Source organism: Marmota monax, unplaced genomic scaffold (genome assembly GCF_021218885.2).
Source record: "Marmota monax isolate L192 unplaced genomic scaffold, Marmota_monax_Labrador192_F-V1.1 WCK01_AAM20220418_F8-fsc00078, whole genome shotgun sequence".
NCBI lineage: Eukaryota > Metazoa > Chordata > Mammalia > Rodentia > Sciuridae > Marmota > Marmota monax.
Window position 1 is genome coordinate 3,526,974 of NW_026694865.1, and position 13,449 is coordinate 3,540,422.

General features: G+C 37.1%; 1 protein-coding gene across 3 annotated transcripts in view; it reads right to left on the reverse strand.

The window, feature by feature from the left end:
* Positions 1 to 2,300: 2,300 nt before the first annotated feature.
* Pias1 (protein inhibitor of activated STAT 1) overlaps positions 2,301 to 13,449 on the reverse strand; it is a 130,712-nt gene continuing 119,563 nt past the window's right edge. For all 3 annotated transcript variants that reach the window (XM_046426536.2, XM_058573315.1, XM_058573316.1), the window contains 3 exons: positions 10,849 to 10,991; positions 9,248 to 9,285; positions 2,301 to 6,231 (listed from right to left, as the gene is read on the reverse strand). In XM_046426536.2, coding sequence (XP_046282492.1) covers positions 5,938 to 6,231; positions 9,248 to 9,285; positions 10,849 to 10,991 — 475 coding nt within the window. In that variant the 3' untranslated portion in view covers positions 2,301 to 5,937. The remainder of the gene's footprint in view (positions 6,232 to 9,247; positions 9,286 to 10,848; positions 10,992 to 13,449) is intronic.

A 13,449-nucleotide genomic window follows, 5' to 3' on the forward strand; every position in this document is an offset into this window, starting at 1 on the left:
GTTGGTTTAGTCAGGCCTACATTCCAGTCCTGGGTCTGCCACTTACCAGCTCTATGATTTCATCCCTGAGGGCCTTAGGGTTCAGACAAAGCCTGGATCTCTAGTCTTACCTCACTGAGCCCATTGAGGAAGGATGGAGATAGATAGGGCCTTGAAAATGCACACAGCCTGAAGGGCATGTGGAATCCGAGTTCCCATTACAGCGTTTCTCCTGAAGAGGGCAGGCTACCCAGAAGCGCGCTCTGTATTTGGGTGCTGGAACCACTTTCCACATTTTCAAGATAGAGCCAGTGCTAGCTGAGAAATGGCAACAAGCAGAGTGAAAACACACACACACACACACACACACACTCTTCTTGAAGCACCATAGACCCACTCAAATTCTCCTCTCCTTTTCGACAGAGTGACATGGTTCAGGACACTCATTTATCAACAGAGAACAGGGTAGCAACACTCTCAGAATGTTGAGCTGTGCACTGGGCTCTGTTTGCAGGCACAGAAGTTCCAGAAAGTAGGATGATGTGCTCAAGTGACCTAAACTGATCATAATCTTAAGCTGGGACTAACATGGAGGATGTCACTAAGAGGTGTCTTCCGGGTCATGGCCATGGTTGGAAAGATGGCTGGAAACAGTTGTGGGGCAACAGTCCTTCTGGGAGCACTTCCAGCTCAAGTAACTTTGAGTTACACAGTCATGAGTGGCAGGCGGGGCTGCCTGGGACTCAGAGATGTCCATGCATTTGTCAAATTGAGGGCCTAGGGATACTGTTGGCACAGTCCTAAAAAGGGCAGGAGTAACACAGCAGCATGGGTGGGGGACAGACCCCCTAGCAGGAATATTTTTATCTATTTGTTAAAATTAGGCTGTGGCTGAAACATCAGAAAACCAGATTATGAAGGGGGAATGTCTTTTGGAAGGTTATATATGACACTGATCTTTTACTAAAGGTGAGGCACAGGTTAAGTGCAACCATCTCATCCATGTTGCATGGCATCAGACCCAACTGAGGTTCTGAGAAAAGAGGCTATCATTTCCCCAATAGTATAATTGCCAAGGGGAGTTGAGCAGAAATGTCCTAGCTGTAAATAAGTGTTTTTAGGGTACCGGGGAGGCAAGAAATGGCCCAAATACCAACTAAATGAATTTGTGATCATCCAGCTGGGGAGTTGGGACCACCCATTCAGGAGCAGATGTAGGTTTTAAGGGATTTGAGGTTTTTATGACTTGGTGGTTGTCTTTAATAAAACAGAAATAGTCAGGTGCAGTGGCACACTCCTATAATCCCAGCAACTTGGGAGGCTGAGACAGGAGGACCAAAAGTTTGAGGCCAGCCTCAGCAAGAACTTCATCAATTTAGCAAGACCCTATCTCAAAATAAAGAGGGCTGGAGAGAGGGAGAGGGGGCCAGAGAAAAAAAGAGAGGGAGGGAGGGAGAAAGAATACAATACACAATTTCTGGAGCAGCACTCAGGACCCTGGAAGAGGTAAGAGCAAGTCAGGGTACTGAACACTTAAAACTTCATTATCTAAACAGTAAATCCACTTGAAGGCACACTGAAACTTGGCCTCCAAGAAAGATCTGCTATATTTCACTGTTAGGCAAGGGTCCCAAACAAACGCTTCTTTTAAACTCTAGTCACCAACATTAGGAAGCAAAACCAATCTGGAATACCAAATCTAGCCAGGTGATAAATACTGATGGAACAGGAAAAGGAAATTCTGAACTATAATAATAAAGCTCTGTTCTATTTATCACTGGCCAGAATATGGTTTTAAAGCAAGTTCTAGGAATCTCCTTTGCCTAACAGAAACATGAAGTATAGCTTGCCAAAAGCACGCGGTGGGCAGGGTGATCATCAGAACCCCTGCCTCATGGTCCTTATCAAGGGTCGGGGTGGCTGGCAGTCAAGTTCCTATGAAATTACCTCAGCCCCAGGAGAGGCTTTTAGCTCCCTCAGTCCTGGGTTTCATGCTCATTCCTGAAATTCCGATTGGCTTACCTGGCACCTGGTGCTTTTAGAAAAACAGTCACAGTGTTCTCAGCAAACTGCAGGTATTAAACAGATTTAAAACTAAAGAAATGCTGTGGTTCATTACAAAGCTTGCCATATTTCAATAAGAAAGGGAAACGGTGGCCATGTATTAATTACTTACCTCAAAGCAGCTGCAAGCCTATTAGGTGCTCATCATGCTTTGAAATCTCGGGATGAAAGGGGCTTTGGAATCACAAAGCACTGTCACTTTTCTCATTGGGACTGTCCCCTGGTCCACCCAGTAATATTATTTTACAGAAGACAAATTAACTGAAGGCTTTTCTTTTATTACGTCTAAAGAGCTCTACATAAACAGGTAACATTCAATAGGTAAACAATTTTTTTCCAATGCATGTAATAAATATTTTCACTTGGTACTTTTATACAAACTGACATTGGTCTACTATACATTTTTAAAAGCCATTTTACTGGTTTGGCATGCGGTATGGAAATCCTAAGAGAGAAAGTCTTAAGGCAATGAATCACAGATTTAAGTTCATGGAATTTATGGTAACTTTTATATCTGTTTATATACATTTTCCCCTTTGTTAATTAAACAACAGCAGCACACTTTGGGACCACCAGCTAGTCTCCCTCCCTCTTTCTGAAATCTAAGTTTTGTGTTTAATTAAAAAACAGAATTCAACATGTACTTACAAAAAGAAATTCTTACTAAAATAAATGCAAACGTGCTTTAAAAAGTCCTGAAGATCCTGAAAGTTTTATGTACTTGAAATTGTTTTAGAAACAATGCCTTTTCCATATTTATTAATTTACAGCTGGGATATATTTTCAATTTCACACACTTGTTTCAAAGGAAAATCTACCCAAGAAATCACATCTTTCAGAAGCATAAATGAATCTTAAGTCAGTAATGATATAGAATTGTGATACTCTAAATCAATAATAGAAAAAATTTAATGCTCAAAACAGTCAACCAAGTGTGGCATGGTTAAGTATCAGACTTTTTTAAAAAAGAGATGTGTCCAACAATGCCCACATAGCAATTAAAAGCCACTTCAACCCTGCCAAACAGCTATTTTCTGTGTGTATAGAGCTCTCTCCAGATGTGTACACACATGCAGCATTGCACAGAAGCAAGGATATGTGCACCTATCATGAAAGACCAAGGCAAAGGGGCTGTAACAACTGGCTTCAAGATTTGAGAAACTCTATTTGTCCACAGACAGCATAGCAATGTTGGCATGGGTTGGGGAGTGAGTGTGGGCTGAGGCAAAGAGAAAAGTGGCTTAACTTCTTTTAAAAAATTAGGAAAAGGGTGTAGTGCATGACTCAATAATTTTTACAAATCATGAAAGTCTGATTGACTTATAACGAACATGAAACCAACAAGTGATAACTATTACTTAATGGAACATCTTAAAAAGTTAACAACTGAAGGAAACGAACTCTTCAGAGTGGAATGAACTATAAAGACAACTGAATTGTTGGTTCTCCTGTGGGGACATGACCAAAGCCACTGGACAGACATCTATTTCTCCCTATTACCTATTCTTCCCCTAGATTGGTATAATAAAGGGCATGGAGGGAAATTAACCCCTTCCAAAATTGGGCCAAGGAAAGCAGAGGTACGGGTTTTCAACTAGATCATTCAAAGAGTTTATAATTCAGCATCGTACACAAAGTTATTGATCGGAATTTTGAGACCACTAACAACAACAAAAAAAGGAGAGAAAACAGAAACAAAACCCCAAAACAGGAATAAAGAAAACGGAATAAAGAAAACTATTCACTTAACCTATGGTAGTTGAATAGAAATGTTTTCTATTCACAACGTAAAATCAGAAACAGTGCTCTACAATTTTAGTAATTTCTACCCTAATCCAAATTTAGACACAAATTATGATACTATCCAAAATTAGTCTAAATTAATATGGTAATGAAAGTTCTTAAAGTGTTCACTCACCACAACTCCAGATTCATTTAAAAACTTAACTATTTCTTGTTTTAACTGACAATAAATTTTTTTTTATTGCAAATTGTTTTGTGACTATAACTCAGCCATTTATGTGTGGAATACACATGCGTAGGGGAAGACTATGTAACTCACTTGTTACTCACACATACTTGTTTATAAATACATATATACACACACACACACATATACATATCAACACCAACTTTTTTTCAAAATTCAAGTCAACAATTTAGTAAGAGAGATGCTGTAAAAACATATCATTTTTAGATGCCACACAGTCATGTGAACCATTAATTTTATCATACAGCCAAAAGACATAGCCATCTTGAATTCTACCTGGATTGAAGTAGGTCAGAGTTACCAATGCAAGGTTGAAATTGACAAGTTTATACACAAAAGTGGTCCTTCATCAACTCTGAGAATATTAACAGCTGTGATATAAAAACCCAGTCTGGAAAACTGGCAATCATTATCTTTTCTGTTAAACCTGTACTCTCAATCAACTGAAATACATTTTCCATATCTGAGAACATAATACCTTCTCTGATGAGGATTTTGGAACACAAGTAAAACCACTTTTCCTTCCCTTCAACATTTACTTATCTCCTGAAAAACAGTTTTCAATATATTTACATGTTCCACTATTTAGAGCAGATCAGATCCATTCATGAATTAAAAAAAAAAAATGACTTTCCTATGTCATGCTTGTCATTAAAAGATGAAGACAAAATAAACTAGGTAGATAGGTTAAGAACATAAGTACACTCACAGAGAATAAAAATGACTAAGGTTCAAATGTATTTTGAACCTTGTTTATCAAGACAGTAGATTTCTATAGATCCACATGTGTGGTGCATTGCATTTTCCAAACAAAATTTACTTTTAGGGTAATTGACTCATCTATCTTCTTTTTGAGGTGATGTAACCCTTCTGTCAGCTGCACAAAATACCCAGCAGGACTTTCTAAGCTATTATCACTTCCTACTTTGGTATGAAGATCTTACATGAAAACTTGTTACCCTGTGGCCAAAAAAGCAGTTATTCACAGACTTGGCTTAAATACACAACACTGGCAGTCCAGATTTAGAATTGAGAACTAGACTAAAGTGTATTATTCACAGGTCTAGTAAGCCTACTCCTTACCCAGACAGCTTTCTCCAGTATTTCTACAGCATATTCTCAGGGGGGTATAGAGCAAGTCAGAATATATGATGGAGAACATGCAACTGGGATAGTCGATAAAGATACTCACACGTGAGTTCAAGACCTTTAAAGCACTTTAAAAGAAGCAGGCAACTAATATATTAACTGAATGCAAACTCCAGAAGAGAGGGAACAGTAATGACAGAAAAATACATACAGACACACACACACTGAACACACACGCCCATGAGCTATGACCTGAAAATACATAGGGAATGAAAGTGTGACAGATGAGATTTATAACTTAAGGCTGGATAAAATATGCGCGCACACACACACACAAACAGAACCCAAGTCTGTCATTTTTAAAAAATGGTAATCAAACTATCCCCCCAAACCCCTCCCCACAACAAAGCCCACAATTTAAAACTTCATACATGCAATTCCTTTTCTGCTTACTGCAAATAAAATAATGCCATTGAAGTAAAATAAAACCAAAACCATAGGACAGATGATGAAAAATCTTCAGAATCCAGAAAAAAAATGAACTAAAGGTGGCTTGTGGTGCTTTTTTCTTTTCTTTCCTTTTTTTTTTTTTTAAACAAGTGTTTTATCAGGCAGTCTTAGATTTATATACAAAAGTAAAACTGAAAATATAGTTTTGTTCTCTGTACATTTCTTTTAATTTTTTCCCTAAAAAAAGGAAAAAAAAAACACGCTGTACTTTTCTAAACAGAATAAGATAAGACAGAGCACAAAGTTCTCTTCTTTCTGCCAAGTTCATTTAATCTAGGATGGGTAGGAGCAGCAGGGGCAAGGGATCAGTCCAATGAGATAATGTCTGGTATGATGCCAAAGATGGACGCTGTGTCCGTGCTGCTCCTGTTTGTGACAGTGTGGCTATGGCTCTCCCTCAGGCTGTTGGAAGACACAAGGCTGCTGTTGCTGCCACTACTGCTTCCATTGGTGGTTGGCAGGGAAGTGCTGCCTCCTGCACTTAACTGATCGAGGAACATCTGTGAGGAGGTATATGGGAAAAATCTCGACGAGTGCAGGAGGTCTTGATCATCTGAGACTGCTGCTGCTGCAGCGGCAAGCAGGGAGGTGCTGTAATGCTAGGGAGGAGACCAAAGACAAAACACGCTCGTTATACTTATAAAGTAGACATCTTCTCTCAGCAAAACAACGAACCATATCCTTAGTATCTGTTTCTGAAACATAACATTTGCAAAATCAAATGGCTTTATGTAAAATAACTGGATCATTGGTCTTGAGAGACATTTTTGTATCTGAAACTGGCAAAGTTACTTGATTGCTTTTGCTTTAATCTGTACTGCAAGAGAGTCTCAAGATTCTATTCCCAATATGTTTAGAAGCAGCAGGAAAGTGGACAGTTTACCCTCTGCTCTTGAGATACAATCATGCATCGCCTAAGGACAGGAATCCATTCTAAGAACCATGACACTAGGTGATTTCATCATTGTGCGAAAAATCATTTGGAGCACACTTACACAAACCTAGTTGCCAGAGCTTAGTACTTGTAGGTAACTGGAACACAATGGTCTTTGTATACTTGTATGTATCTAAACACAGCAAAGGCACAGTAAAAACACAGAAGATGTAAAATGGTACACCTGCATAGGGTATTATGAATGGAGTGTGCAAGACTAGACATTGCTCCAGGTCAGTGAGTGAGTGGCAAGTGGATATGAAGGTCAAGGGCACTATAACTGAAGATTAGAAATATTATAGTTAGGCTACACTAAGTTTATTAAAAAAAAACTTTTTTCTTCAATAATAAATAAACCTTAATGTACTATAACTTTTTTACTTTGTAAGTTTTTACACTTTTGAAAAATATACACCCTTTTCCTTTTTTGGTACTGAAGATTGAACCCAGGGCCTCACACATGCTAGGCAAGTGCTTCAACACAGAGCTTCATTCCCAGCCATTATATTTTGAGACAGGGTCCTGCTAAGGTGCCCAGGCCTCAAACTTGCAGTCTTCCTACCTCACCCTCCCAAGTAATGGGATTACGGGTGCATGCCACTGAACCTGGCTTTTTTTTTTTTTTTTTAAACTGATTCTTTGTAACGATACTTAGCTTAAAACATAAACACACTGAATAGTTATACAAAAATATTTTCTTTCTTTATATCCTTATTCTATAAGCTTTAAAAATTTTTACCTTTTTGCATATTTAATTGTTTTGTTAAAAACCAAGACACAAAAACACACATTAGCTTGGGCTTACATAGGGTCATCATTACCACTGTCTTCTACCTCTACATTCTGTCCCCACTGAAAGGTCTTCAGGGAAAATGACAAGCATAAAGCTGTCATCTTCTGTAACAATATTGTCTTCTGTAGTTTCTTGTGAGCTCTTCCTGAGGAGGTGGCATTGTCCACAATGAATTGCTTTGTTTGTTTTCCTTTTTCATTATAGATTTGTTTATAAGCAGATAATGCACCACAGACATTCCTCTCTCTTAATAAAAACCTTCTGATGTTGGGTTTCATGTTTTCAAAAAATTTAAGGCCCTTGTTAAGGTCTGCAAAATCTTCCATACCCTTTACTTTGAATTTTCTTAGGGATTCTTCTTTTTCTTTTCCCACAATTTCCTTTTCTTTTGCTTCTTCTTCAGCTATGCATTCCTGTTCCAATTTCCACAACTTCTGAATAGTCAATTCCTCAGGAGTCACCTCTAGGAGTTCCTCAGTGTCATCCTCTTCCACACACAACCATCTCCACCACAACCTGTTGATTTTTGCAACTTCCTCATCCTTGGCAAATCCTTTGAAGTCATGGACAAACCTCCTGAGTGTCTTCTTTTAGATGTTATTCATACACTCCTTGGTGACCTCAGCCCAAACCATGTTTTTCATTCATAAATGCAATCCTTCCAGAACTACATCAGCATCTTCTGCATCCTCCTCAGCTGCAGCCCTAGTCTGAGCAGAGGACCTCCTTAGGTAATAGGCCTTGAAAGCCGCTGTAACTCCTTGATCCATTGGTTGGATCAAAGAAGTGGTGTTTGGAGGGAGAAACACCATTCTGATACTAAGATACAGATCATTAATAGAGAGGTATTATAAACAATATAATGTGGAAGTATTATAAACAACAAGCAAAACTTGAAAGGTATGTTATAGTACTTCACTGCACTGGCACAACAATTCAGGAAGGCATCTTGGGAGAGAAGTGACTTCTTATGGCTCCTGTAGAACACTGCAATGGGTGCTTTCAAGTCTTATTGTCTTCAATGAAGCAGATCCTTTAATAGCTTCCCCCTCACTTTGTTCTTGTCTTTCAAGTTCAGAGCTACGGTGGAATGGGACATGCCCGACTGGCAAGCAATAACCATCACTAATGTTCCACAATTATAGTCCTTAATCACTTTGTATGTGTGTATGTGTGGTGTTGAGTATTAATCTTGAACACACTAGACAAGTGTTTTACCACTGAACTATACTCCTAGCTCCCTAATGACTTTTAATTTTGATTCCAGGACATCACTTGATGCCCTCTGACTGGCAACACCAGCAGTGAATTTTGTATGGTTAGGGGCCAGAATGAACAAAGGAACACAAGAGAAAATGATGCAATCAAGAGATGCAGTAAATGAGGCATACGAGGCTGCTGCCATTTATCATGTGTTATCATTATCAAGTATTATGCACTTTACATAATTGTATGTGCTACACTTTTATACCACTAGCAGCAGAGATTTGTCTATACCAGAATCATCACAAACATGAATAATGTGTTGTGCTATGACATAACAATGGCTACAATGTCATGAAGCAATAGGAATTTTTCAGCTCCACTGTAATCTCATAAGATCACTGTCATACATGTAGTTTGTCCTTGATCAAAACATTGCGGTGCATGACTGTATTTGGCCAAGAAATCTATCAGCCAATATGAACTTCCCTGTTTCTTTAACCAACAAACCAACACTGTTCTTATTACCTGCTCAGACAATACTGAAACCAGGAACTTTTATTTAAATTACTAATGCCATAGCAATAATTTATTTTCCAAGATAAATTATTATTTCTCCTGGCTACATTTTATACTTCTGAATATACAATTAAAATAACAGTAATTTCGTTTTCATATAACATACCTGATTGTCTCCTGATAAGAAAGGAAAGAAATCTAATCCTGTGGGAGAAAAAATTATTTTAGTTTTGGAAAAAAAAAAAAAAAACCCAAAATAAAAAGAAAACAAAAAACAAAAACAAAAAACCCTTCCCAAATGCCCCAATACTCCAAAAACAAATAGAAATCTTAATTCTGTCACTTAGAATTTTATCTAAACATGAAGAGTTACGCTGAATGTTTTCTCTCTCCCATCTCTAAATTATGAAGGTTTAAGTCCAAGTCTTAGCAATGATTTGCTTTCCCTGTCACTCCATTTGAGGGACATGGACCATCACTAACTTATTAAATCTAACACTGATCCCTTGCTCTGATTCCCCTTAAATAACCAACCTTTCAATCTACTCTAACTTTCCACAAGTACCTCAGGAGGAATGGGATTATTTTGGCCCTGATTTTATAGATGAGAAGGTTGAAATTTGAAACAGGTCAAGCAAATTGTAACACAGATTTTCCTTCTCTTTCCCAAATTCACTCATTTACTATCACATGTACATTCCAGGACCAACTCTGCAGTGGCATGAGGGGAAAGAAAGACTTGAGAGGGAGTGTGCCTGAGGGCTGGAGTAGTGTACATTCAAGGCCCAGCCCTGATCCCTGATTGTTGGGATTCACTGCAAATTGACCCCATCCATCACATTCTTGCCTACATCGCCCAATGTGTAATGTGAAAAGCAAGTAATTAACACAAATGAAATGCTTCATTATATATAAACTAGTGGAAAAGGTCAACAAGCAGATGTAGATAAAAATATGACAGAAAGTACTCTGGGGATCACTGTCTATACTAGAACAGATTATAATATGGTGATCTACAAAATGTGTAGCACCATGGTTAGTGTCATCTATGTGGTAAAATGGTATGGAAAGATACTTAGCAAGCTGTTAAGAACAGCTATTACTTCTGGAGAGTGGGCTTGGGAGAAGGGTAGAGAGAAAATTTCACTGTATATTTCTATATTGAATTTTGTACAAAGAGCGTATATGGCTTTTTGTAATACAAGAAAAATGTTTTTAATATGTTATTAAATTACAGATACATGAAAACAAGCTGCAATTCTTTGATAATGTAAATGATTATTATGAACTCAAAATACTGTACACAAATAAGTAAACTAACATTTCAAACTGCTTTTGAAAAGAAGGATCAGGTTCAGGAGAACCAAAATTAAGACTTTCAAAATATCTCAATTCAGCACTATCTAAAAGACAATTGCATGGTTACACATAATCCCTACTCATTATGACTAGAATCAGGGAACAAAATGTAATGCCCATCGATATCAAAATACAAAGTCACAAGTTTGAAGTTGTTAAAAAACAACTTGTAAAATATTTTGAAGCTCATAAAACCTAGTCATCATTGCACTAGTTAAACACTGATAGCGAAACACTGGCTACCGATGATGGAACCATCAAGGAAATCCGTCAGTTTTTATAACCACAGTACATTATTTCTCTCAATTCCCTGAGTCCAAGACCCTATTCTCACAATCTTCCAATTCTTCCTTAGACTACATAGATCAAAGACATTCATGTGATAATACAGAAAAACCAGTGACTCACCTTGTAAGTCATAAGGCATGGGTGTCATGTGAAAAGGATGCCTGTAGTCTTGGATGAGGGAGGGGTTAATGTAGCTTGTGTCTACAGCAGGAAGGCTGGGGGTGCGGGATACTGGAGATGCTTGATGTGGAAGACTTAAAATGCTGTAAGAAGGAAATGTTTACATAATTTTCACAAGTCAGTTTAATTTTTAAGTTTTACAAAGAAATGGCTGCAAATCAGTGTGCCCTAGCTTTTATGCTGGAAATAAAACAAGCAAGCAACATATAGATGATCCAAAATTATTAAGAAATAGTTTGTATGGAATAATAGCATTTTGCAGAGGTTATAGGGAGAACCAAGTGGAGCAATGGTATCCAACATTCACAAACCAACACTGTCTTTGGAATATCATCACATTCTCAGAGGGCAGGGAAAAGCACAACTAAGCCACTGAAATAGTACACAAGTGAGAGGTATTTACAACAGAGAAAATCCTGAAACCTTTCAAAATAAGTGCTAGAGGACTGGCTAGTGAGAAGCATAGGTATATTCTAGCAAAGAAAACAAGACTAGGAGAAATCTGAGGAATCTGAACTGTTAGGAACAAACAGCTGGACCCCAAATTTTAAGCCTGATAAGAATGAAAACTGGGTAGTTTATCTTGGCATCCCTAATGCCCAGCAAGTCATCAGCACATTGTTTGCATAAAAGACCTGCTGAAGCCAATGATGGTAGCAACACCAGGCAAGGTCACGCTCTAAAATTAACAGGGCTGGGGATGTGGTTAGGTGGTAGAGTGCTTGCCTAGCATACGTTAGGCCTTTGGGTTCAATGTCCAGAACCACAAAAACGAAATAAACAAACAACCAGAAAGCAGTGGAGAGTTTTTAAAGGGAGAAGAGTAAGACTGAAGAAAGAAAAAAAGGGCTCAAGAAAAAAAAAAAAAAGTGAAATATATTTAAAGAGCTGGAAAATTAAATCATTTTCTTTCTTTACCCAAAATTAAGAAATAGAAGAAAAGAGAGAAAAGGGTGATAAAAAAGGAATATATAGCTGATTTTCAGTCCTGAAAATAAGTAAAATAAATAAATAAATAAAGGTCATATGTTAATCTGTTCTATAAGAAGCTAATAAACATATAAGATGGGAGAAAATAACGAAGAATGAAGGAATAAAACAACTATCTTTCACTTTTGATATTTCATATAAAGTACCTGGGATGAAGGGATGCAATTTTAATGGTACAGAATAATCCAAAAGACACCAAAGCTGGACTTCCCAGGAAAGAGTTCTAGTTATGAAAATATCTACCACATTTTTATGAATGGAATAGGAAGCATAAAACACTTATCTACCTCATGAAAGTGTTCCATCTAATGGAAACTTAAACCTCTTACATCTACAAAAAGTACCATGTTCCATTAGCTGTGTCCTCTGACAATGCCTACAAGAGTACAAGAGAGAAAAAAGCAGTTGAAATGCTAGTCTTTGCAAACATATTGGTATACTAAATTGTATAAGAAATTTCTTCATGAACCAAACAGTTGTTGAAGACAACAAAATATTTTACATTTTAGTGAGGTTTGCCTCTTTCTAATTCCTGAAAGAAAAAGTGCTTTTTCTTTCAATTCTGTGATAATATTTTGAAATACATTTCTACCTTTACATTGCACAGTAACAAATATGCTGTGCTTAGGTTTCTAGTTATGGGCTACCCTTTATTGGAAATGGTATAAGTATCGGCTATGGGGTTATTCTCCTAAAGATATAAATTTTAGATTCTTGTTTTTATCTGGAAATAGAGAAAGGTCTGGTGTTTGCAATACTGTATCTGGGTTCAATTAGTCTCTGGGAAACTCAGGAAGCAGTCAATGCATCTAATGTAATTTCCCAAACATAATAAACAGAGCTATTTTTTTAAAAAAACAGCAAAGTAAATATCCAAAGGAAAAACATTAGATTTCTAAACAATTATGTTTTTCTTAAAGAAACAATGTATAGTCAGAAAGTAAAGCTACTGCATAGTTTACAGGTATACAAAACTTATTAATATTCTAAAGAGTAGAAAATAATGATACAATTAAACAAAAATAATTTATATATTGGAGAGTTTTATAAAATATTTTAATGCTACAATTATGGCATTAAAACAGAAATCATATGTCAATACAGATGTCCCTCCGTATCTAGGGGACTAGTTCTAGGACCTCCTACAGCCTACAGATAAAAAATCCAAGAATGCTTAAGAACCTTATTAAAAAAAAAAAAAAAAAAAAGGTCTTTTTTTTTTTTTTTTTGCATATAACCTAAACATACCCTCCTGAAGATGTTAAATCATCTCTAGATTACTCATAATATCTAACACAATGTAAATAGCTGTTGGGAATGAAAAAGGAAGAAGTTCTGTGTGTTTGGTACAAATACAGCTTTTTCCCCAAAAATTTCAATTTGAGATTGGTGGAATTCATGGACATGGAACCTGAGGATATGGACCAACTACATATTTGGTCAGACTGTGGATTGATATTTTTAAAATATCTTGAGACTCCAATCACAGAAATGCTTGCTGTTTGGTCTGGTGGCAATTTTATAAAATTTTCTTCTTGAACTTTGAAATCT